Genomic DNA, 24,907 nt, shown 5'->3' with positions numbered 1-24,907 from the left:
TTACCAGGGGTCAGTCTTCCTCTCTTCGTGGGTCTTCCTCCTCTCCTGGTTGTTACCACCTCCTCTTCCTCCCCGACCTCATCAACAGTAACAAAATTAATCCTTTCCTCTGAAGAGAGACAGAGAGATGGAGAGTTGGAGACACAGGAAGAGGGTTAAGAGGGATGAGTCATACTGAAAGGACAAAGAAAGTTCACTGGGGCAACTTCAACCACCACACACACACCTGTGTGGTCAGTGCTAAGCTTGCGTTTAGCAGTGCTGGACGTTTTCTTTGCACGTTCCTCCTTTGTCTTCTCCTCATCTTCATCTCCTACCGCCTCATCTAGAGTCACCAGAGTCACCAGAGTCTACAGAGAGAGAGACAGAGAGAGAGAGAGAGAGAGAGAGAGAGAGAGAGAGAGAGAGAGAGAGCGAGAGAGAGAGAGAGAGAGCGAGAGAGAGAGAGAGAAAGAAATACAGAAAGACAACAGAGAGAAAGTGAATGTAAAAACCAAAGCCCAGGTGGAAGTTATTTTGTGATGTGGCTTAAATGGATTCATAGATGGATGGATTCAACAAATCGGCTTTTTAAAATGGTTGGAAAAGTAAGAGACATGGAAACAAACAATCCACGCTACAGAGACATGGAAACAAACCATCCACGCTACCTTCAAACTAAAGATACATCCATGCTGCCTTCAAACTAAAGACACATCCACGCTACCTTCAAACTAAAGATACATACACGATGTCTTCAAACTAAAGACACATCCACGCTGTCTTCAAACTAAAGATACATCCACGCTACCTTCAAACTAAAGATACATTCACGCTACCTTCAAACTAAAGACACAGCCACGCTACCTTCAAACTAAAGATACATTTTTTATTCTGAAGTAAAGAAATGAAATAAAATTAATTAAACCAGTGAGATAACAGAAGTACTTCCTGACCTCAGGGTTGAAGGTAGCGCCTGATTCGCCCTCCTGGCTGGGTGGGAGTGGCTCCATGGTGCTCGGTCCTGTCCCTCCCTCCTCCTCTACAATCTCATCCAGGGTGATCAGTACCTGAAGATCTCCCTCCATCACCCCTCCATCCATCCTTCCACTCCTCTCCACTCCTCCTTCAACCACCTCTCCACCAGGCTGGTCTGCTCCCACCTCATCCAGAGTCACCAGTCCCTCCGGATCCACCTCTTCTTTGTCTCTCGCTCTCTCCTTCCCTCTCCTCCTCCCTCCTCCTCCTCTATGGCTACTGCTGTTGCTGCTATAGCTGCCACTCCTCTGCTCCTTCTCCTGCTCTTCCCTCTCCTTGATTATTTTCTTCCCCCTCTCCTTCTCTCGCTCCTGTGTCAGACATTTCTCTTTCACAGCAGCTCGTCTCTTTCTGAGCTCTTCCTCCTCCTCTGTGTCATCTGGGTAATCTTCCTCTTCCTCGCTCACCTCATTCATTGTTGTCTGGTTTTCCTCTCCTTTGGCCATTTTATCCTCCTGCTTAGTCATATCATCTTTCTCCCAGTGTTTGGACTCTTCAACACAGGTATCGCTCTTCTCCATTGGTGTGTCTTCCTTTGTGGAAGGTTTGTCACCACTCTTGGCTGTTGGGTCTTTGTCTTCATCGTCAGAGGCTCCTGTAGTGATGTCAAAACGCTTGGCTGATTTCTCATGTTTTTTAAATGTTTTATCGTCTTTCTTAACTGTTCTCTCTTTCTTTCCTCCATCAGACCCTTCTCTGGTCATCACATCATCTTCAACTTGTTCTTCCTCGAGAGACTCCACTATCTGATAGATAGCCTCCTCTTCCTCGGATTCATCAGTTCTACTTTCTTCACTAAGCACTCCATCCTTCTTTTGTTCATCAGATGCTTCTGCCAGGGTTGGAGAATCAATTGGCTCATCCTCCACAGAATCTACAATCTGATATGAATCCTCCACTTCTTCATATGCTTCTGTCTTGGTTCTGCTCTTTCTCGTTGGTTTGTCATCTCTTTCGGCAGTTCCGTCTTCCTTTCGAGGAATTCTTTCTCTTTTTCCTGACTCAGAATCCCTGACAGGAGTGTCACTCTTCATTGGTGGTTTGTCCTCTTTTATAGCAGCTTCATCCTCTTCCTGAGGTGCCCTTTCTTTCTTTTCTCTCTTTTTTGTAGTGGTCAAATCATGGTAAATTGTTTCATCCTCCAACAAATCTACAATCTGATATGCATCTGCCTTCTCCTCCTCTTTTGTAGGTGCTTCAATAATGGTGCTGCTCCTTGTTGCCATTTTTTTACCTGTTCTCTCCACTTTCCTTGATGTTCTTTCAACTTTTCCAGTCTCAGAATCTTTAACAGGAGTGTCACTCTTCTTTGATGGTTTCTCAACTTTTTTAGCTGTACTATCTTCTTTTGTACTTGTGCTTTCTTTCTTTCCTCTATCAGACCCCTCTGTGGTGGTCAGATTGTCTTCTACTGGTTCATCCTCCACAGAATCCACTATCTCATACATAGCTTCCTCTTCTTCGTCCGTTTTGGATGCTTCCTTACTCTTACTTGTTGGTTTCTCCTTTTTTCCAGACATTCTATCATATGTATTTGTGGTGGTGTTCTTCTTTGCCCTCTCAGGGTGTTCCGTGGTTGGCTGGTCATCAACACAATCTACTACCTGAGAAGAAGCTTCTTCTTCCTGTTTTTTGGATGCTCTCGTCGTCCTTACTGGTCTAGTCATTCTCTCCTCTTTCCTCTGTGTCCTTTCCCGACTTCCTCCTTCAGAGTCTTTGATAGGCTTGTTGCCTTTCCTTGTCCGACTCGTATTCTCTCTTTTCGCCGCTCTATCATGTTTCTTGGGTGTTATTTTCTTATTTTGTGCCTCTTCTGCAGTGGTGAGATTGTCGTTATTTGGCTCATCCTCCACCAAATCCACAATCTCAAATGCTGGTTCATCTACCTCTTTTTCATACGCTTTTGTCATGGTGTCACTATTTGCTTTCAGGTTGTTCTCTTCTTTAGATGTTTTATCGTCTCTCTCAGGTGTTGCTTTCATTTGATATCTGGACGTCCTGGTAGTGATGTCACTCTTCTTTATTACTTTGTAGTCTTTTTTCACAGTTTTTTCATTCTTTCTTTCCTCACATTCCTCTGTAGCTGTCTGGTCTTCAACAGAGTCAACTATTTGATATGTATCATCTTTTATCCGACTATCCTCTTTTTCAACAAACTGAATACTGGGTATTTCAAGCACTTCACCATCATCTTGGTCCAGGTGATCTTCAGGTTTTTCATCGCAGTCTTCTGTAGTTTTCTTGATGTCTGTCTTGAGGTTGTCTTCTGTAGCACCAGGATCAAGTGAGGGAGAGGCACCACTCTGGGCGTCCTTCTTTTGTGGAGGTGAGTCTCTCTGGGCTTGATTTGTTCCCTCTACCCCCTCCTTCTCTGGCACCTGTGTGATTGATGTTTCCATTTCTGCTTCGGACTCTGCAGTGTTCACTGCAGCAGCTTCTGCTGACACCTTGTGGCCAGACTCCTCTTTTTTTTTCTTTTTTTTCTTCTTTTGTTGTTTTTTCTGAGCAGTGGAGGATGGCTTTTCAATGGGGGGAGCAGAAGAAGAGGAGGAGGAAGAACTAGTGACAGTAGAGGAGGATGAGGAGGAGGTGGTTGTAGATGGGATGCTTTCAGACGAGTGCTTGGAGACTGAAGGAGAGTCTTTACTTGATTCTACTTTTTTGGAGGATGAGGACGATGACGATCCGGTTTTGTGGGCCTGCTTTGGCGATTCCTTCAAGCTTTGTTTGGTAACTGATGAAGAAGTAGAACACTCTTCCCGATCGAATGTGTAAGCTTCAGGGGGGTCGTCCTCTGCGCAATTACCTGTTGCGAAAAACTGGCTCTGGGTGGGGAGAAGATATTATAATTGATTATAACCTGTTGAACAATTAACATTAACAACAGTGTTGTAAGAGGTAAGAACAGGGAAGAGAACATTTCTGTGTTGTGCAGGTAACATGAAAATGATTTGATTCTTCATCATGAGGTTTTAATGAGGTACGAAGTAAATATAAAGGGAGTTAGGTAATGTGGCTGAGATGATGCTCTTGTATCCTTAACTCTCTGTAAAGCAATGCAATGTAAAGCAAAAACTCTGAAATATATTAATCTTATGTATATATACCTTAACTGGTTAAACTGATCATACTTTTATTTATTAGTAGTATTTTCGTTAGACTTCAGATCACCCCTCTTGCTATATTAACCTCTTAAGCCCGGAGCCCTATTTTCTGAAAATCCGCCTAAAATACATACCTAAGTAAATGGAATATTGCTCCACTTCTACAAGGTCCATTTGCATGTTCTTGGTATCTAGGGACATCTATGGACCTCAGTGAATGTATTCACAGTGTCAGAAATATTGTGTCTATTACTAGGCTTGCTTAAATTGTGATGAAACAAAAGGAGAATATTAATTATGATTTTTCTTTGCATCTTTGACAGTGAATAACACCATGCTAAAAATGACCAGACATGAAAAACTGCCACTGATCTTGTTCAGTACCTTCTTGGGATCACGTGTACAAAAGATCTAAGGAAATGAATAAAGGGAAGATGATTAAACAGAAGGTTTTGTAGATACAGTACTGAATTCTCCCATCCGGACCAAGAAATATTATTATAGAATATAGAATAGCAGGCTTATAAATTACCTTATTATAGCCAATTCGCACATTTATGGGTGTGCCAAAGCTTGTCTTTCAAATTCCAGAGTTCAATTTGGATTTAGTATCACCAGGCGTGCATAAGAACAGATAATGAAATCTACTGTATGTATACAGTAGGTTTATTATTCTGGCCAGAGTGCCGCCATTTTAAAACTAATTTCAATTCTGATTGTTGCTACATGCTACATGTAGGGAAGAGAAACTAACTGCGCTCCAATATGTCAATAACGTTAAGTTGTGGTTTATTATCCCGAGTAATAAGAGATAAAAATAATTCATACAGAATAGGGCTGGGCAATTCATCGAAAAGAAATTGCGATCTCGATTCATAGACCTATGCAATCTCATTTCTAAGTTATGACGATTTCTTTATATACAAAATAAAGTTATTAAATTATTATATTTTTTTCTTTACTTTTTAAATGATTTTATTGAAAGAATAAGAATCGTGATCTCAATTCTTAGAGAGAAAAATCGTGATTCACATTTGATCAAGAATCACCCAGCCCTAATACAGAAGTAATTAGCTTGAAGCCCCATAGAGACCTTTGGGAAGTGTCGTTCAGAAAAATTCCAACGCTTCAAAATGGCGTACATGTAAGCATCCATTAGGAGGTGTCGGCTCACACAGTCAGCTGATTCTAGCGCCACCTGGAATATATTGGAGGCTAAGTGTCCAGTATGTAACCCAATAATAATAATAGTAATAATAAACTGTATTTGTAGCACCTTTCATACAAGAAATGCAGCCCAAAGTGCTTCACAACAATGATGTAGACACAAAATAGACAGGCATAAAATGAGCAGAGAATTAGTAGTACTGATCACACTACCTTCTATGGCCAATATTGATTCAAATGTAGGTCTGCGAACCCCATGTATACACTTTAATAGAAACACATTTTCTGCCATGTATTCCCAAGTTTTATAATTAAAATCTATAAAAAAAATCTATTATGATAAATTTGACATTAATATATATAAAAGACTATTAGCAGGTTTCAGACGAAATAAAAGCAATGCATAAAGTAGACATAAAATAAATATAAAATAGACAGAAGTGACCCAGCAATTATCAAATCTCTTAACTCTGAATATACCTGTACACCCCTCTGTATTACTGCTGAATGATGTTTTTGAGTGTGCAGTACCTATACAGCTAAAGAGATTGGTTTTATCTGGTATCACAGCGGCTAAAAAGCTGATAGCATCACGATGGTTTCAACCGGAAAAAATGTGCCGGAAGGTCTGGATTCTTACATATCTCGATGTGATTTATCTAGAAATATCTACAGCAAGAATTTTGGGTCTCAATGAATCCAAAATGACGATGTGGTTAGAAGTGGTGGAGAGAATAAAAGCTAGCATATAATGGTAGTGTCTGGTTAGGAGCGAATGATAATGGATGGATTATCCAATGGGGGTGCGAGCAAGAGCATAATGTGTGTAGGGTATTAGATAGCAGGTATTAGGGGTATATGTTGTATAAGACATTTATCTAAATGGTGATTTCATTGGATGTGCACTGTTAATTAATGCTTGTATATCTAATCTTGTGTTGTCATGTTTGTTTAAAAAATTATAAAAAAATTAAATACAAAAAAAAATAGACAGAATAAAAGCAGTGCAATAAAGTAGCTTAATTTACAAACATTAGCATAAAATAGAAAGAGTAAAATAGTGCAGTGCAATAAAATTTTACTCATCTACAGTACAACAATCACTAAAGTCTGGATGCAATGAGTCCAAGCAGCAGAATGTACCTCTTAACGTGCAACGACCCGGCCCCTCTTGAGGACGATTTTCCCACCAGTGCGACACGCAACTTTGGCGACCTCTAGCGTCTCGGGTATGCATATTTTAAAATATAATATATAGATCGAATTAAAGCCCTATTTGTTGCCTGTCGATTGCCGCTTCAGGCGACAACATTCGTTCAGTGGTTCTCGAGTTACATGCCGATATGTCAGGAGTGCGCCGAAGTACATGGCAGACTTTAAATTATTTCAAATACATCAGCCATACAATTTTTTTTGGAATTACTACTTCTGGACTACCAACTACTACAGAAAACCTTAACACTTTGGTCGCCAGGCTTATATTCTTAATAAACCATCCCACGCCAGCTCTATTTGTCTATGGAGAAGTTCCCCTTCTTTGCAGGGCTATAACTTTTTAAATTGTATTGCTAAATTGACATTACTATGGCCCATTCAACATCAAGTATCTATTGTTCAGGGTGTAGCAACGTTATACTTTTTCATTCACATATTCATACTAAAATACGGTCTAAAGTATAAGTATGTTTTTATCGTTTTCTGCAGCTTTCTCCAGAACGTGATTTATAGCCCTAAATGCATTATATTGATGATTGTATACAGTTTGATAGCAATCGGCGCGAGATAAAAAATTTCAAATGGACGTGCTTCTAGAAGTTACTACTTATCATCTGATGTTGACCGGATGGGGGGGGGTTGTTTATAATTCCGTGGCCAACGTTAGATGATTAATCTAGTGTGGGTGATATGATCATTAGAGCAGTTAGTATCGAACACGTTAAAAAATAACGCTGAAACTAACCGTAGCTTCCTCGGGCTGTTGGGCGATGAGCGTGGAGCAGAAATATTCCTATTATGGGATGTAGAAATATGCGATCCATCTCCAGGTTGTATAATAGTATATACGTCCAAATCATGTTGTTTCTCGAGTTATTGGTAACGGATTGCTATTCATTGTGTCTAGCTCGAGTCCTGGGACTATTAGCGAGTGATCGGACCGAATTGGAATGAGCACCAGCTTCCATTTCCTGTTTCCGGTTTGAGCGATCCGCCGATCCGCCACCAGATGGCGCTCTTGAACCGTTGAGAGGGGATCAACAGTAGATCTCAAGTCTCCGGGGGAGAAATATGATTGCGATCACAGATTTTTGAAATATTGATATCAAAGACGTGGTACGGCGTCTTTGGCAGAATGAGCATGGCGGGGAATGACGTGGTAAGGCGTTTTTGGCGACCATAGTGTTAACCAACTGCGAAAGAGTCGCCTAAGCTTAAACAGTGATACACTAGGCGTTAGGTAGTTTGCAGGCTGTTCGACCCGGAAATAGGCGCAGAACTTGCCGTCCCACGATTGGCGCACATGTCACATGACCTGGCCAATCAGAATGCAAAACTCGAACGCGGAAACACACATTTGTTGTGGAAAATATAGACGCTGCCTGGACACGCTACTATTTCCAAAACAAATGTATATAATAGGTATTATGTTTCATCATGAATGCATGAAAGGGGGGGGGGGGGTACTTTTTTATGCTTTGAACGGAGGTCGTACTGCCAATCTGTTTGGTTGAAGAGGGTGCAGAAGAAATGGTACAAACCTCCTCCCCTGTGCAGGACTTAGCCTCTGGCACGTCAGGGCCTCTCCCCGAGCTGCCGCCAGCAGTGAAGGTGAGGGATTTGGCCAGTTCCATACGAGACTTCAGCGTGTTGTACAACGTCAGTGAGGATGAGTTTTGAGGAGGTATCTCGTACACAGGTTCCGCTGCAGACGCACTTCTTCTTATTGCATTTACGCTGAAATGACACGCGAGAATCACAAGTTGTCGTTTTGGAATGTGCCATGTTTGGGACCAATTCATTTTCAATTCAATTAACTCAAAATTAAAAACAGAAATGATAGCACATCCATTCTCATGCACTTGATAGGTTAGAAGAAGTTGCAAATATTAGTATACACCACAGCTCACTGGGAGGGGGGGGCAGTGTACCGTTCACCTCCACCATCTGTTCTCTCCCCTCCAGGTAGGATTGCATGCAGCTCACTGATGAACTATCAAAACCAATTGCTTTTAGCTTATCAATCAGAATGGAGTGATTGACAGTGTCGAAAGCCTTTTGGCGGTCCAGCATGACCATGCCGCAGTATTTGCCCACATCCACCTCGTGTTTGATGTGGTCGTTCAAATAGAGAAGGCATGAGTCAGTGGAGTGGGATGTTCTGAAGCCAGATTGGAATTCATAGATTTGCTTTTTTTCCCCGCAAGGTACTTTTCGACTTGTTCGTAGAAAAATGTTTCCATAACTTTCAAGATGGAGGTAAGAATAGAAACAGGGCGGTAGTTGCCTGGGTCTAATTTGCTGCCTTTTGTGTGCAGGGGGGGTCACAATTTTAAAATCGTTGGGGAAGTGTCCCTGTTTTATGGAGAGGTTTATTATGTGGGTGATGATTGGGGTGATGGTGGCTGCTGAGTCTCTGAGAAATTTGGAGGGGATATTGTCCAGGTCTTGCTCGAAAAAGAGATCTTTGATCTCAAGTGACTACCTGGTAAAATAAAAAAGGTAAAATAAAAAAAATTCAAGTTTGAAATAATCTTTGCGAACCCCTACGTTTTTGTAGAAAGCTAGGATATGTTCTACACCAAAATGCCCAGAGTGGGAGGGTAGTTTATTAACCAGTGTTGTGACTATGTTTGTAAAGAATTATGTTTAAGTGATTGGCCACCTCCAGCTTGTATGTGATGAGAGTGTCGTCTGTCTTAACTCATTCTCCGCCAATCACGTGTTAAGGCGGGTTTCTCCGCCATGCGTTGTCTGCCAATCACGCCGTAAGTCGTGTTTGAGATCAATATTTCATATTTTCGTCATGGTATTCATATTTCACCCACGGAATCTTGGCTGATGCTGTCTGAGTCAGCACAACTCTGCAACGCTTCAATACTGCCACCTTGTGGCCGATCGGCGAGTTGCCAAACCGGAAGTGCCCGTTGGAGCTCGGTCCGTCCCCTAATTTCGTCCGGCCACTCGTTTATCGTCCCGGGGCTCAATACAGACACCGCGGATATGGATCTTTGCCATAACTCAATAATCAACATGATTTGGACGTGTATTAGTAATATACAAACCGGAAATGGATCGCATCGATCAACATCACATAATTGGGATCGGTTTGCTCCACTCTCATCGCCCAACACTACGAGGAGACTGACGTGAGTTTCAGCGTTTTTCTTTATCATTTTCGATACAAACTGCTCTGATCAATATATCACCCATACTACATAAATAATTTTACGTCGGTCATTGAATTATAAAGACCCCCCCCCCTCTGTTCACCCGCAGATGATCAGTCATGACGTTTAGGACCATGTACAGTTGACATTTTTAATATAGCATGGATCGGTATCAAACTGCATTTGATAATCTAATATATGCATTTATGCCTATATCTCACGTTCTATGAAATACTGCAGAAAACGATAAAAACATTTATACTAGACGGTATTTTAGTATGAATGTGTGAATGAAAAAGTAAAACGTTCCTACATCCTGAACGATGGATAATTGATGTTGAATGGGCCATAGTAATGTCAATTTAGCAATACAATTTAAAAAGTTATAGCCCTGCAAAGAAGGTGAACATCTCCATAGATATAGCGCTGGCAGAGGATGGTTTAGGATGGTCAAAGTGGTGGCAGAGAATGGGTTAATGTTGATGTTTGTAAATCTGGTTTTCAGTTTCTTACTGCAGCCTAGTTGGTTGTTGAGTAATTTCCAAAGCTCAGGGTTTGTTTTTGTTTTCCTCAGTTTTATCATTGACACATTTTTTTTTGCTGATTTGATCATGGTATTTACATAGTTTCTTAGCCTGTTTCCTTGTTGTCTGAGTTTAACCACGTGGGCTTAGAGATCACTGTTGAAGCTTTTGGCGAGCTTTGACTGACTTTTATGAAGTTCAGAGCATTTTTTGTCTCTGGTTTTCATAACGGTCAGTATGTCCGGATGCATCCATGGCTCAGCGCAATTTTTAACCCTGGTTGTTCTCAGGGGGGCCATGTTGTTTAGTATTGATGAGAATTTGGTTTTGAAGCCAAGCCATGTTTCTTCAACTAGTGTACCACTGAGCTCATCTGGCTCACATGATCATGTTGTCCCTGTGAGCCATGTGTGAGGTCTCGTCTTCACTGCTTCTCAAGGTGCCACTATGTGTTTGCATCACTGGCAGATTACAGTACATTCATAGTATTTGGTGAATAACATGTTTCTTCCCTCTCTGTATTCATCACCATTAAGCAGTTACCAAGCAACCAATTAATCCACCAGTTAATCTAAGTTAATATCAACCAAGATCATTCTCCAAATAAGTCATTCTTACCCTCGGAATTCTCCGATTGGCGGCAGAAGGTACAATCTGAGGGGGATAAAATAAGTTCATTAGATAGAAATTATTTTCTTTTCTTCCATCCATCTATCAGGGTACCTGCTGCTGTAAATCTGACAAAACAGTGATTCTACACATTTTCCGGGAACTGGCGACATTCCACGCCAGTAAATCTGAGAGGAAAACACAGCCATGCAAGGATCATCGTCAGTGCACATTTAGTTATTGGCAAAATATTTAAACAGATTAGGATATCAACCACCATATATTCGCTGTATTTAAGCAAGTTATCTCTATTTTAAGGTAGGGTGACATCTCTAGCCAGCTTAAGGAAAAGGTAAGGGTTAGGCTTATAACAGACGTGTGCAGTCTAGGACACAAAACATGAAGTGTTCACTGTATTATAGCCTTATTAACAGATTACTAGATTACTAATATAATATCACATTTACCTACACAAGTGTGCACCATAACATTGTGAATGAACAGTGCACCATAACATACACACTGGAGGTGGAACAGTGAATGAACAGTGCACCATATACACACTGGAGGTGGAACAGTGAACCATAACATACACACTGGAGGTGGAACAGTGAATGAACAGTGCACCATAACATACACACTGGAGGTGGAACAGTGAACCATTACATACACACTAGAGGTGGAACAGTGAACCATAACATACACACTGGAGGTGGAACAGTGAACCATAACATACACACTGGAGATGGAACAGTGAACCATTACATACACACTGGAGATGGAACAGTGAACCATTACATACACACTGGAGGTGGAACAGTGAACCATAACATACACACTGGAGGTGGAACAGTGAACCATAACATACACACTGGAGGTGGAACAGTGAACCATAACATACACACTGGAGGTGGAACAGTGAACCATAACATACACACTGGAGGTGGAACAGTGAACCATAACATACACACTGGAGGTGGAACAGTGAAGTTCACATCAGGAATGAAAAAGATTCCCACACTACATTCGATGACTCTATTCACTACCTAGAGGTGATACTTCACACACCAGGATGTGTACAGATGCTTTGCATACAGTCGATTATATGAATGGGCTTGGTGACTATAATTATTAACATGCCCAATCATGTTTTTATGCACATGAGTCTCCAGAACAAGTAAAACCAAGCCAGAGTCGATCAGAGCTTCCTACGCTGAGATATGGTCACTTTTCCGCACCTATCCTTACCTGTGAATGTGTCATGCCTCCGCGGATTCCCGGAGGTATTATGCGGTGCGCGAAAGTTACCAAAGTGTAGGAAGCTCTGATCGACTCTGTGCTTGGTTTTCCGTGTTCGGGAGACTCATGTGCACAAAAACCTGGTTATGATCATGTCTCTACCACAACGACAGCCCGAGCTGTGAGTGAATTACGCGAAGGGGAGCAAAGTCTTTATTATATGCCTGATGCCCACTGTCTTTATGCTACAGAGATATACACTTTCAATTTTGACAGAGAGATACAATTTTACACAAACGTTTCTAAAGATATTAACCTCTTAAGCCCGAGCGGTCCGATATTGATATCACGCCATAAATCCATCTCTACAGAATGTATGAATGTTGAATGTTTTTTCCCCAAATGTAGCCAAGAGTAAAGACCCTAACCCAGTCGAAACAGCAGTGAAAGTGTATATTTTCAGCACTACGTTTGTTTACCAATGATTTTAAAGTGTTTTTAGTGAAATATGAGTTTATAGAAACCTCAGGCATCGAGTCGGAAAAAGACAAGGATTTTGCGCAACCTAACTTGAGTGTAGTCTTTTGAGAGAAGAGACCCAGGGCTTTCGAAGAAAAAAAACTACACTTCCCAGCTCACGTCAATCATCTGACTTCTAGCGTGACTTTTTTCTTTCTCTTATTTTTCGGGATCATATCCCACAAACCTGAACGTTATTGCCATAAAACAGAATGCAGTTTGTTTCTCTACCTTTCTGTAAACGGCTAGCAAAAAACGGCGTTGCAATCTGATGAAAAATGGCGGAGAAATTTACATGTATATTTATAGAAAAGTAACTGTACTTACAGTAGATTTCATTCACGGTTTTTGCTGCACTGTCAGGGGCGCCTGGTGAAACTAAATCCAGATTGAACTCTGCCATTGGAAAGGAGAGATTTGGCCTGATCCATGTGTGACTTGGCCATAATAAGGTAATTTATAGGCCTGATATTCTATAATCATATTTCAAATTGCATGTGTCCGGATGGCAGAATTCAGTACTGTATCTACAAAACCTCCAGTTAACACATTGTCTGCCACGCAGTTTGCCCATCTCATACCACTCTCTGCCAGTGCTGTAACTAGGGATTTCCGATATTATCTGCCGATATTGGCATAAAAATGTGATATCGGAAAATATTGGTATTCAAATTATTATTATTATTATTTTTTTTACATTTATTTAACCTTTATTTACCCAGGCAAGCAAGTAAGAACAAATTATTATTTTATTTATTGTCAAAGTATGTATAATGTTGTGTTAATTACACGACAAGAGATATGTAATGTTAATTACCTGAAACCCTGCATATATTGGTACCGGTTGATATCGGTATCGGAAATTAAGAGTTGGACAATATCGGTATAGGTAAAAAAGCCAATATCAAGCATCCCTAGCTGTAACCCTATGGAGTGGCTCACCTTCTTTGCAGGGCTATAACTTTTTAAATATTATAGCTATATCGACATTACTATGGCCCATTCAACATCGGGTATCTATCGTTCCGGATGTTGGGAACGTTATATTTTTCCATTCATACATTGTCGTGTTAGTACCTTCGAGAATATAAGTGTTTTTAGACTGTATAGCAGTAATTCCTAGAACGCGCCTTATAGGCCCAGACGCGTATTATACATTATTGATTGCCGTTTCGCCCCTATACACGCTATATTAAACATTTCAAATGCATATGATCGCTATACATTATGCTCCATCATGCGTGAAGGAAAGGGGGGGGGGGTCGTTTATGATTCCTTGATTGTCAGTAACGGCTTTCTTTAGTAAGACACCATACGTTGATCAGATGGATTGCAATGAAATAAATGGACAATCGAGCTGGAAATAACGTTAGATTCCTCTTACCTCTGGCCAAAGCGTCTGGAGAATTTTCTTTCCAATTATTTGATGTTGATCTGCTAGATCCTTTTTCCGTTTGTATGATGCAATAAACGCCGAAAGCATTGATTCTTGCGTCTCGAAAGCAATCCCATGCACTCGAGGTGTGTATATTGATCCACGTTACAAGATATCTCTGGCGGAGCTTTTTCCCCGATGCACAGAGCGCCACTTCCGGTTTAGAGTGGAGTGTAACTCGCCCGAAATCCACCAGGCGGCGGTATTGAGGCGTTGCAATATCAGACATGGTCCAGCTGGCTCCCGGAGCCTTCCTGGATGAATTATGAATGCCAATAGCGAATAAAAGAAATATCAGAAAAACAAGTTTACTCGTTGTTGGCGTTATTAGATTGGCGGGCAATAACGAGTAAACTCGTTTTTGGCGCAGAACCAGTTAACTTTATTAGTTTGCTTAGATTATTTGTACACGTGATCTCAAGTAGGTGCTGAATGAGCTCAGTGGCAATTTTTTGCATGGTGTTATTCACGGTCAAATAAAAAAAGAAAAGAAAATTGATATTCTCCTTTGGTTCATTACAATTTACTCTGCCTAGTAACAGACACCATCTATGTCCCTAGATACCAATAACATGCAAATGGACCTTGTAGAAGTGGAGCAATCTTCCATTTACTTCGGTATGTATTTTTAGGCGGATTTTCAGAAAATATGGCTAGGGCTTAACTCTTTCTCTGCCACGCTGGGAACGGGATATGGCTATGTACTGCCACGCATTAAACCAATGGAGTCGGTCACCTTGTTTTCAGGGCTATAACTATATTCTATATTATAGCTATGGCTGCAATACTATGGCCCATTTGGCATCAAGTATCTATCGTTCGTTGGGGGAGCTCCAGTAGCTCACCGCGTACCTCGAACGCTATTTCGGCGTCGGGGACAACCGTGCTCGTCACGGATCTGGGGTAGCAAGTTCGACTCCCGGACAAAGCCGTAACTTTCTCAGAGTGTCTTTCCCCCATCTGTACCCCCATTCAACCTGTTTCTGTCGGTCACACTTGACCAGAGAAAAAGCGATAAACGCAAAAAGAACCAGCGGAATGGTCAAAGTTTTAAAAAAAAGTATCTATCGTTCACGATGTGAAAAATAAATAATTTTTCCATCCATACATTCCCGCTTTATACCGTGGTGAATATAAGTATGGTTTTAGAGCGGTTTAGGGTAATTCCTGGGAGGCTAGTAATAGCCCGATACATGTATTATATTAAATCCATTGGCATTTCGTCGCTACACACGCTATACTTAAAAATTCAAATGCATATGATCAGTATTATGTTCCATCATGAATGCATGAAAGGGGGGAGGGGGGGTCGTCTCTGATTAATTGATTGTCAATAACGGCATTCGTTAGTACAACCCCATACGCTAATCAGGGCGATGGCTATGAAAACAAGGGACAATCAAGCTGAAATTGATGTTAAATTGCTCTTACCTGTGGCCGGTGGGATTCCAAAAAGAATATTCCAATTATTTGATTGCCATCTGATAGATCGTATGTCCATTTGGCTCACGACATAACCCACAACAGCATAATGAATCGGGGGTCCCGAAAACTATTCAATGCGCTCGGGTGAAGCCCTTGATCCAGGTTACTAGAAAAGTCAGCCCGGAGGAATTTCATCGACTCACAGCTCCATCCACAGAATCTCAAAGGGAGTGCAACATCGGCTGCATACCACCAAGCGGCGGTATTGGACTTTTGCGATCTCAGACTCATTCCCTATGGTAAAACAGGCTGCCTGGATGGATAACGAATGGAAATAGCGAATAAAAGAAATAACGATCAAATAACGTATATGTGGTTAGCGTTCAACTATTGGCGGACAAACACGTATAAAATAAAATACTTATGTTAATGCTATTTGCTAATGTGAGGGGAGTTGCTGGGCTGGTTGTAGGGGGGTATTGTTAACGCCCAGCCCAAACCGGCACAAGTGTTAAAATCTGGCCTCCCTTTGAGAGCCGTTTTCTCTGCTTCTCTCTTCTAGAAAAAAGACTGTCAAGAAAATACTACAAGATTCAAATGAGCACACCTTCTTCAAACATTCTCAGATTTCAACTTGTGACACATCATTTGAAAGCTTACATTCTGTACTTTCACAATCTGTAAACATCTGGACAATTTAAATGGAGACATGTGGCATTAATCGCTGGACGCGGTCGCATATGTCGCCTTATTTGCAAAACAAAATTATTGTTAGATTGTCCGAGATTGTCTGGAGCAGAAGCCTGCACGTTAAAAAAGTTGATGCGGCTACTAACAACGCCCTCCGGATCATCACTGGATGCCTGAAGGCTACACCCGTCTTCCTGCTGCCAGTCCTTGCAGGAATCGCACCAGCTGGCCTACGACGAGAGGCTGCCACTCTCGCCCTAGCAAGGAAGGCAGTGAAGCATGACTGGCACATCCTACACAACACCACAACAACAACAGCACCTATGAGCAGACTCAAGTCCCGCCACCCCTACAACAAGGTGGCACAAGAGATGCTCCGTTCCACCACTGAGGACCTATCCAGAAATGGATGGCTGGCGGCAGCCTGGAAGAGAGAGTGGGAGAGTGCTGGGCCAACCCGTATCCACCACCACATCTGGGATCCAGGAGATGGCGCCACAGGAGACGATCTTCCACGCCGGCAATGGGTTCTGCTGAACCGTTTAAGATCTGGGGTTGGTCGCTTTAAAGCATCATTAAAGAAGTGGGGCCTGGCAGACAGCGCTGCATGTGAGTGTGGAGACCCTGAGCAGACTGTTGACCACATCCTGACCATCTGCCCCCTATACAAACCACCCTCGGAAGCCAGCCTCTTTGATGTGGGACCAGAGTTAAGGGCATGGCTACAAGATACGGAGTTGGACCTCTGACGTTACACGAAAGAAGAAGAAGGCTACTAGGGATGTTTTCTTTTTTTCTTTTTACTTTCTTTTTTTTATTCACCAAACATGACCATGTTCACATCTTAAAAACTCATACTGAGGCCTTCGTTTTGGTTTTAAATTGCATATCATCATTCATTTATTTATTGTCATACAAACGCATTTCCTTTGATTTAATTATACATCAAATGATTTATGTCAAGGATGAGGGACATCCACTGGTTGCAGAACTTGCAGTCACCTGATTTTTACAGACGATGGCGCCATTGCTCTCATGAAGCAGCAGGTTGGAGGCAGAGTTTTTAGATTACTCCGGTTGCAATGCCTTGCTTGAATGAAGTTAACTTTTCAACATTCAGGGTGAATGTAATGTGAGAAATTGGGATGGGAGAAAATTATTATTTTATTTTGAAAATTGCCACTTCCGCCCGCGCCTAACTAAAATAAGTCTTCTGCCATAATGCTCCCCTTCGCGTAATTCACTCACAGCTCAGGCTGTGGTTGTGGTAGAGACATTATCATAATCAGGTTTTTATGGACCCGAGTCTCCCGAATACATAGGCAGTGTACATAAGCTGAGCTATGGTAACTTTTGCGCACCTACCCCTTACCAGTGAATGCCTCTCACCTGGAAAATGTGTTAAATGGGGGAGGGGTTAGGTGACAAAGGACAGGGGGTATTTGTAGTTTTGCATGCATCTTTTTGAAAAGTATGACAGATTGAAAAGTATCTGCCAGATTTGTACAAGTAATGGCTTATTTTGAAGGTAAGAACCTGTACTTTTATATAAAGTAAAAAAAGAAATGTGAAGCTTGCTTAACAATACCCTATTATCTGTGCCTGGTCACATATATGCAGACAGACAGGCAGACATATATATTGACAGACAGAAAGGTATATAGGCAGACAGATATAGACAGAAATGCATATAAACAGACAGAAAGGTATAAAGGCAGACAGATATATAGACAGACAGAAAGGTATATAGACAGACACAGACAGAAAGGTATATAGACAGACAGACAGAAAGGTATATAGACAGACAGAAGGGTATATAGGCAGACACAGACAGAAAGGTATATAGACAGACAGACAGACAGACAGACAGACAGACAGACAGACAGACAGACAGACAGACAGACAGACAGACAGAAGGGTATATAGACAGAAAGGTATATAGAGACAGACAGAAAGGTACAGTATATAGACAGACCGAGACACAGACACACAGACACCAACCTCTTCACATCCGAGTTGACTCGGTCAATCAGCTCAGTAACATCAGCAACATTGTTCATCTCAAAGTAGACCTGAAATGGAATGAAACATTTATTATTATTATTATTATTATTATTGTTATTGTTATTGTTATTATTGTTATTGTTATTATTATTATTATTATTTATTAAACTTTTTTTTATAATTATTTTTAAATCAACATCCATGAAGCAAGTAAATCAACAGTTGCCATGTATTCTGCTTAAAGTGGGAGTTAATTTTAAAATGAAACCTCTCCCATTATCTACTCACTCCCATGTCAGTCTAAACTCTATTTCAGTTATTATTGTATCCTCATAACACATGAGTTAGCTTGCACAGCTCCATCTTAGCCTTCTCTTAAACTATAGGGGACCTGCATTAAGTATGGCTACATGTTTGATGTCATTTAGTCCTCCTAATCTGCACCACAATGCAAAGCATTGTCGGCTACAAAATGTTGCAGCTAATGCTAGCTAGTAGCTACTGTTAACACATTGACCGCCGGAGGTCGCTGTGGGCGTATGGCCGTTTGTGCCAGAGCTGTAATGCAATGGGGGTAGATGCCGGTGTTTGTAGTGCTAAAACTATATTAAATATTATAGCTATGGATCTAATAGTTTCTTCCGGTCAACATACAAAAAAACAGAGAATTTTTTCATGGATACATTTCCGTTTTATACCGTGGTGCATATGAGTATAGTTTTAGAGTGATCCTGTGTAATCCCAGGAAACTGCGTCAAACAGCGATTTACTGCATTTCATTATAAATCGTGCCATTTCTCGCCTGATTATTGAATCAATCTGAAATCAACGCTAGATTATCGGTATTATGTTTCCTCATGCATGCACGAAAGGGGGGGGGGGGGGGAAGACGGCCCTCCGTGCTTTGATCGCAGCCAACGGGACACGGCCCACACAGACACATGCTGCGATCGTGGGGGTAAAAAATCGGATAAACGCAAGATTGATAACATATAGTCCTTACCTTGTATATGATGTACTGCAAATAGAATAATCCAATTATCTGATCGCCATTCCAAATACTCATCGCGATCGTTTGTCCTACGTTATCCAGCATTGCAGATGAACGAGCGGGCAGGGACCCTTGTCGAGGCAACTGTGGTGACGACTTGTCTTGCCGGAGTGTTCAGACCCCGCCCTCACGCCGCAGCTCGGCCAAGAAAACAAACCACATCGTTTCAAATGGAGTGCAATAGCGGCCGCAAGGCGTTAGGTGGTGGTATCGGACCGTTGCGGCCTCAGACAGAGTGCCATACATTGCCAAAGCACAGCAGGATGAATTATGAATGGAAGTAGCGAATAAAAGAAATAACGATCATAATAACGAGTATACTCGTTGTTGGCGTCCAACGATTGGCGGGCTATAACGAGTTAACTAGTCATTGGCAATTAATGTCTTAAAGAGTACCACATTTGTATGCAAAATATTGCAGCTAATGCTAGCTACTGTTAAAGAGTACCACATTTGTATGCTATTTGTATGCAAAATGTAGCACATTTTGACTTCTTCATGATAAAAAAAAAGTACATAATTAACAAAGTTATTATAGGACATATTCCATGATTAACACATTGAGCGCCATAAGCTTCCCCATCATTCACCGTCAGTGCCAGCCTTTCATGACAATTTTCGCGATATTTCACGATCTTTGCGGAGCTATTGTATATTCTATATTAAAGCTATGGAGACAATAGTATGGCTCATTTGACAGACACTATTTCTAGTCCAACATGTAAAAAAGAGTTTGTTTCTACACACTGTAGTTTGTAGTTTATTACACACTAAACATAGTCCATTTCCAAGATAATCCAGTCTTTTTCCATAGATCGCAAGATAAAACATGTTATATGCAAGATTATAAGCCCAACCCATTCTGGTTGATCCCCTGAAACCCCAAATACTCCCAGATCAAAGGTATATACCATGTACACATGTGCCTTCACAAAATTATCAGGGGGGGGGGGGGGGTAGTCCCCGAAAATTCGATTGTTACAAAACGCTTGGTTTATGTCCGGTAAAGTAAGACACTGTGATCGTTACATAAACATGTTTCAAGTTCGGTAAAATAGAAATAGGGGGTCCTTACCTTAGCCAGAAGGTAATCCAAAAAGAATAATTCCAATGATCCCATCGGCAATCGCGATTACTCGTTTATATGTAATTACACGTGTTTGCGGGACACTATAGGTTTTGAGGCGAGCAGATCTGCTAGCGATTGCTTTGGAAGAGCTCTTCCCCCTCAGAGAGAGTCTTGATAGTCCGGTTAATTCATTGCCTCTCCTGATCCATTTCTTTCGGAGTTCAAAAGGTAGGCGATACTGCCACCTGGTGAGATTCGATCGGCATTGCAATTACAACGTAGGCAAACGAGCCAGGGACACATAGAATGATCCGGATGATGGTTTAGAACGGGGATCAGAGGAAAAATATCAAAGGATCAAAACCCGAGAAATCTCGGGTATGGCGCTCAACCGCTGGCTAGATAACCCGACTTATCTCGGGTCTAGCGCTGAATGAGTTAAGGCATCTTCTTAAATTATTGAGAGCTGTGTCATTTATATGAGTCATCTGGTAAAATGCAGCCTATTGAGTTTGGTGACCTCATGATATGTCCTCTGGCACTACAATCAACCCAAACTTTGAATTTTAAAATGAGTGCATCTCGAATAGCTTTCATTTTAATCTTTTCAAATTTGCCGTGCACATTCATGAGTGCAAGTGAGTGCACTGGGTGATCACACAGGCTTGCAACTTTAGGCAGAATTTTACTTTCAGTTTACAAAAATATTAGCTGCATTATCTGGCTATATAAGGACAGAATTAACGCCACAACTTGAGTGAGTGAGGGTGTGTCTGTGTCTGTGTGTGTATGTATGTGTCTGCACCCTGTCAGCAAGCGGCAGGTAGTTCTTGCAAGGCTTGGTGTTCGTCACAATTCTCAAGAGTTGTCTGCAAGTGTCAAAACTCCACTCCCTCAGGTCCACGATCAGCAACCTTTCTGCCAGATGTTGTTCTAAATATAACTAGAATAAAAGAACAATTATTATCATTATGATTATAAATAATACCACATAGTACTTTACTACTACTATCATCATTATCATCATCAATTATTATTATTGGTACACAGATTCCACTTTTTACTGACCACAAGTATGGGTACTTTAAAGAATTTACTAGGTAAACAAAATTACATTAAAATGTATCGTCATTATACAGCACAGTACAATAAAGTACATTACAACAAAAAGAGGTTTGGCATCCAACCAGAGTGCAGATGTAACAGTAAAGTGCAATAGTAATATACAGTGTACAGGTTGATTAAACTGGGTATAAAATATATAAATGAGTACTCCTAAATGAGTGTAGTGCTAATCAGATGGATGTACAGAGTTGAAATATGAATATGTACAGTGATACAGGTATTAAGTCAATATGGTAGTAGTCATACTGGCCAGCAGTGTAACTAGTAAGAGTAGGTAAGGGATATGTACAGACATAGATGTAGTATCTATCTACAGATGTGGATATATTATATATATATACACACAGTAAGAATATATAAATACATATAAACACACACACAGTATATACAGCATTATTGTACATGCCATCATACAGAGTTATATGGGTTATATGCAGGTGTATAAGTAGGTATATAGAAGGATGTGCATTACTGTGGCATGGGACAGGGATGAGCTAGAAGGGAACTGAATGCAGCCTAGTTCTACTCTGGTCACACACCAACAACAGAGGGACATATTTAATGTAGTTCATGGTTTGAGTTATGCACAGAAATGTAAGTGATTATTGAATTTGCATCATTGCATCAAGTAATGCATAATCCAGTTAACAGTTACAGCTTTTGTTGAGCAGGGTTGAAAGACTTTTAATTAGGGATGTCCCGATCACATTTTTTTGCTCCCGATCTGATCCCGACCATGTGATTTTGAGTATCTACCGATATCAATCTTTCCCGATCCGATCAAAAAAATATATAATAATAATTTTAATATGTTTTTCTTCTTTTTTTTTCATCCCAATTTCTCACATTATATTCACCCTGAATGTTGACGTTATCCAGCTGAAAAGTTAACTTCATTCAAGCGAGGCATTGCAATCCTTGACATAAATCATTTGATGTATAATTCAATCAAAGGAAATGCGTTTGTTTTGGCAAGATTCTTCTGCTCTGTGTGACAATAAATAAATGAATGATGATATGCAATTTAAAACCAAAACTAAGGCCTCAGTATGAGTTTAAGACGTGAACATGGTCATGTTTGTTGAATAATAAAAAATAAAAAAATAAATCCAGATTTTTTTTTATCCTGATCTTCGGAAAATCACGTGATCGGCCTCGATCCCGATCACGTGATCGGATCGGGACATCGCTACTTTTAATCACAACTTGATATCTCAGTATTTGACATCATAAATTGTATAAGTAGATTAAGTACTATTAAGTACTGTTGTTTAACCTGTTTGCGGTCTGGGCTATTTTGTGATTGTGACACCCCCCCCCCTGATTCTGGGCCCTTTAGGGGGATCACTTGTAAAAATCAGATACTTTTCAATCCATGTCTTATTAATCATGGTGATAACACACTATTTATTCCAGATACAAGCCCACAAAGAAACCGGAACCATTTCTCTTCGTATGCTAAATGACTACTTTACCCAGAAAGCAATGTAACCCCCCACCCCCAACTTGACACATTCAGTCTGAGCAGCCCTGCCTTTGTTAATCTAATGACTTGTGACTAGGGATGGGTACTGAATTCGGTACTTTTAAGGGTACCACTACCTACCGAAACACGTCGGTACTACAGTGTATTGATTCACGTGAGATCCAACGGTGCCAATTTTCGGTAATAATAATATCCGATGACGTCACGTTTTGTTTACCGCAAAACTAAACTGCACATTAACGTCAACGACATGTGCACAATACATGTTTTCAAACTCTATTTGGGTGTTTGCAATTCATGGGGAGTATATGTCTCTGATATCTTGGTACAGTGGGCAGGTTATTAGAAAGTGTAGCTCAGTTTCCACCTCTGCTCTGACATGGCTGCTCCAAACTTCCACTCCTCTCGAAACTTTCTTTTGTTATGTGCTCTCGCTGCCACGGTGGGATTTATTATTAGCGTCGGCTTACTCCTTATATATCCACATATTTGTAACTACTAGGGATGTCCCGATTTGTAACTAGGGATGATTTTTTTTTTATTCAACAAACATAACCATGTTCACGTCTTAAACTCATACTGAGGCCTTCGTTTTGGTTTTAAATTGCATATCATCATTCATTTATTTATTGTCACACAGAGCAGAAGAATTTTGCCAAAACAAACGCATTTCCTTTGATTTAATTATACATCAAATGATTTATGTCAAGGATTGCAATGCCTCGCTTGAATGAAGTTAACTTTTCACCTGGATAACGTCAACATTCAGGGTGAATGTAATGTGAGAAATTGGGATGAAAAAATAAAAATAAAAAAGATTTAAATTTTTTTTATTTTTTTATCAGCAGAATAGTTAATTGCTGCTAGAGTGGGTTGTTTACCGTTGTTTTATACTTGTTATTTTGTAAAATACAATACCTTTATTTATTTTGTATTTAAATATATAGATGTGTACCTTTTTAGTGAATTTGTAAAACATGATATGTGTGTGACTGTATATTATATATATATATGTTGTTCTAAATAAATAATAATAATAACTTTATTTGTATAGCCTCCTCTGACATACTATCCGCTCTACCTTTGAGTGACACCTTCTCTGCTCTCCCCACAGAGATGGCAACCTCCACCCTCCTCTCAGCCCTCGCAACCTCCTTCGACAAGCTCTGTCCCTACGTTGAGAAACCTGCCCGCCGTTCCCCACCCAGTCCATGGCTGACGGATGCAGTGAGAGAACAAAGACAGGTCCTGAGAGCAGCTGAGAGGAAGTATAGAAAGTCACGCCTCACTGCTAAGATCGTCACATATCACAACCTCTTGTTAACATTCTCCAAAACCATTACTAATGCCAAAGCTTCTTTCTTTCACCATAGGAACGAGGCCTCTGCCAAGAACCTTCGCAAATTGCATGCTACCATGTCCTCCCTCCTCCCTAATCTTTCTCTGCCGAAGACTTTGCGATCTTCGAGGAAAAAGTGGAGAACATCCGCAGCTCCTTCTCCAAACCCCCACCCATTCCAAATACGGAATTGAGAACCTCATCCTTCACTCTGTCATCTTTCTCTCCCATTACAGAAGCCGAGACCCTGACACTGGTAATGTCGAACGGTCCGACTACATGCCAGCTGGATCAGCTACCCTCCCCACTCCTCCAGACCATAGCACCAGACATCCTCCCATTCCTAACTGCAACCATCAACTCCTCCCTCAACTCGGGGGTGGTCCCCACCTCCCTAAAACAAGTCAGAGTCACACCACTCATAAAAAAACAACCCTGAACCCCACCGTCATAGGCAACTATCGCCCTGTCTCTCTTCTCTCCTTCCTTTCTAAAACACTTGAACGTGCTGTATGCAACCAACTTACTGCTTATCTCTTACAGAATGACCTCCTAGACCCTAATCAGTCAGGCTTCCGGACTGGCCACTCCACAGAAACGGCCCTCATTGCGGTCACAGAGGCACTCCCCCAGGGCTCGGTCTTAGGACCCCTTCTCTTCTCCCTCTACACTAAATCACTGGGTAACATTATCACGTCTCATGCCTTCTCGTATCATTG

General features: G+C 41.0%; 1 protein-coding gene across 1 annotated transcript in view; it reads right to left on the bottom strand.

The window, feature by feature from the left end:
• The window catches only part of LOC311245121 (uncharacterized protein), a 226,948-nt gene that overhangs the window by 22,559 nt on the left and 179,482 nt on the right, over positions 1 to 24,907 (bottom strand). The window contains exons 30-36 of the mRNA XM_084334913.1: positions 21,044 to 21,181; positions 18,116 to 18,186; positions 10,816 to 10,851; positions 8,045 to 8,240; positions 936 to 3,842; positions 227 to 350; positions 5 to 109 (exon numbers count right to left, since the gene is read on the bottom strand). Of these exons, the coding sequence (XP_084191039.1) occupies positions 5 to 109; positions 227 to 350; positions 936 to 3,842; positions 8,045 to 8,240; positions 10,816 to 10,851; positions 18,116 to 18,186; positions 21,044 to 21,181 (3,577 nt within the window). The remainder of the gene's footprint in view (positions 1 to 4; positions 110 to 226; positions 351 to 935; positions 3,843 to 8,044; positions 8,241 to 10,815; positions 10,852 to 18,115; positions 18,187 to 21,043; positions 21,182 to 24,907) is intronic.

Source organism: Notolepis coatsorum, assembly GCF_963971535.1.
Source record: "Notolepis coatsorum genome assembly, chromosome: 1".
NCBI lineage: Eukaryota > Metazoa > Chordata > Actinopteri > Aulopiformes > Paralepididae > Notolepis > Notolepis coatsorum.
This window is presented reverse-complemented; position numbering and strand designations above follow the sequence as displayed.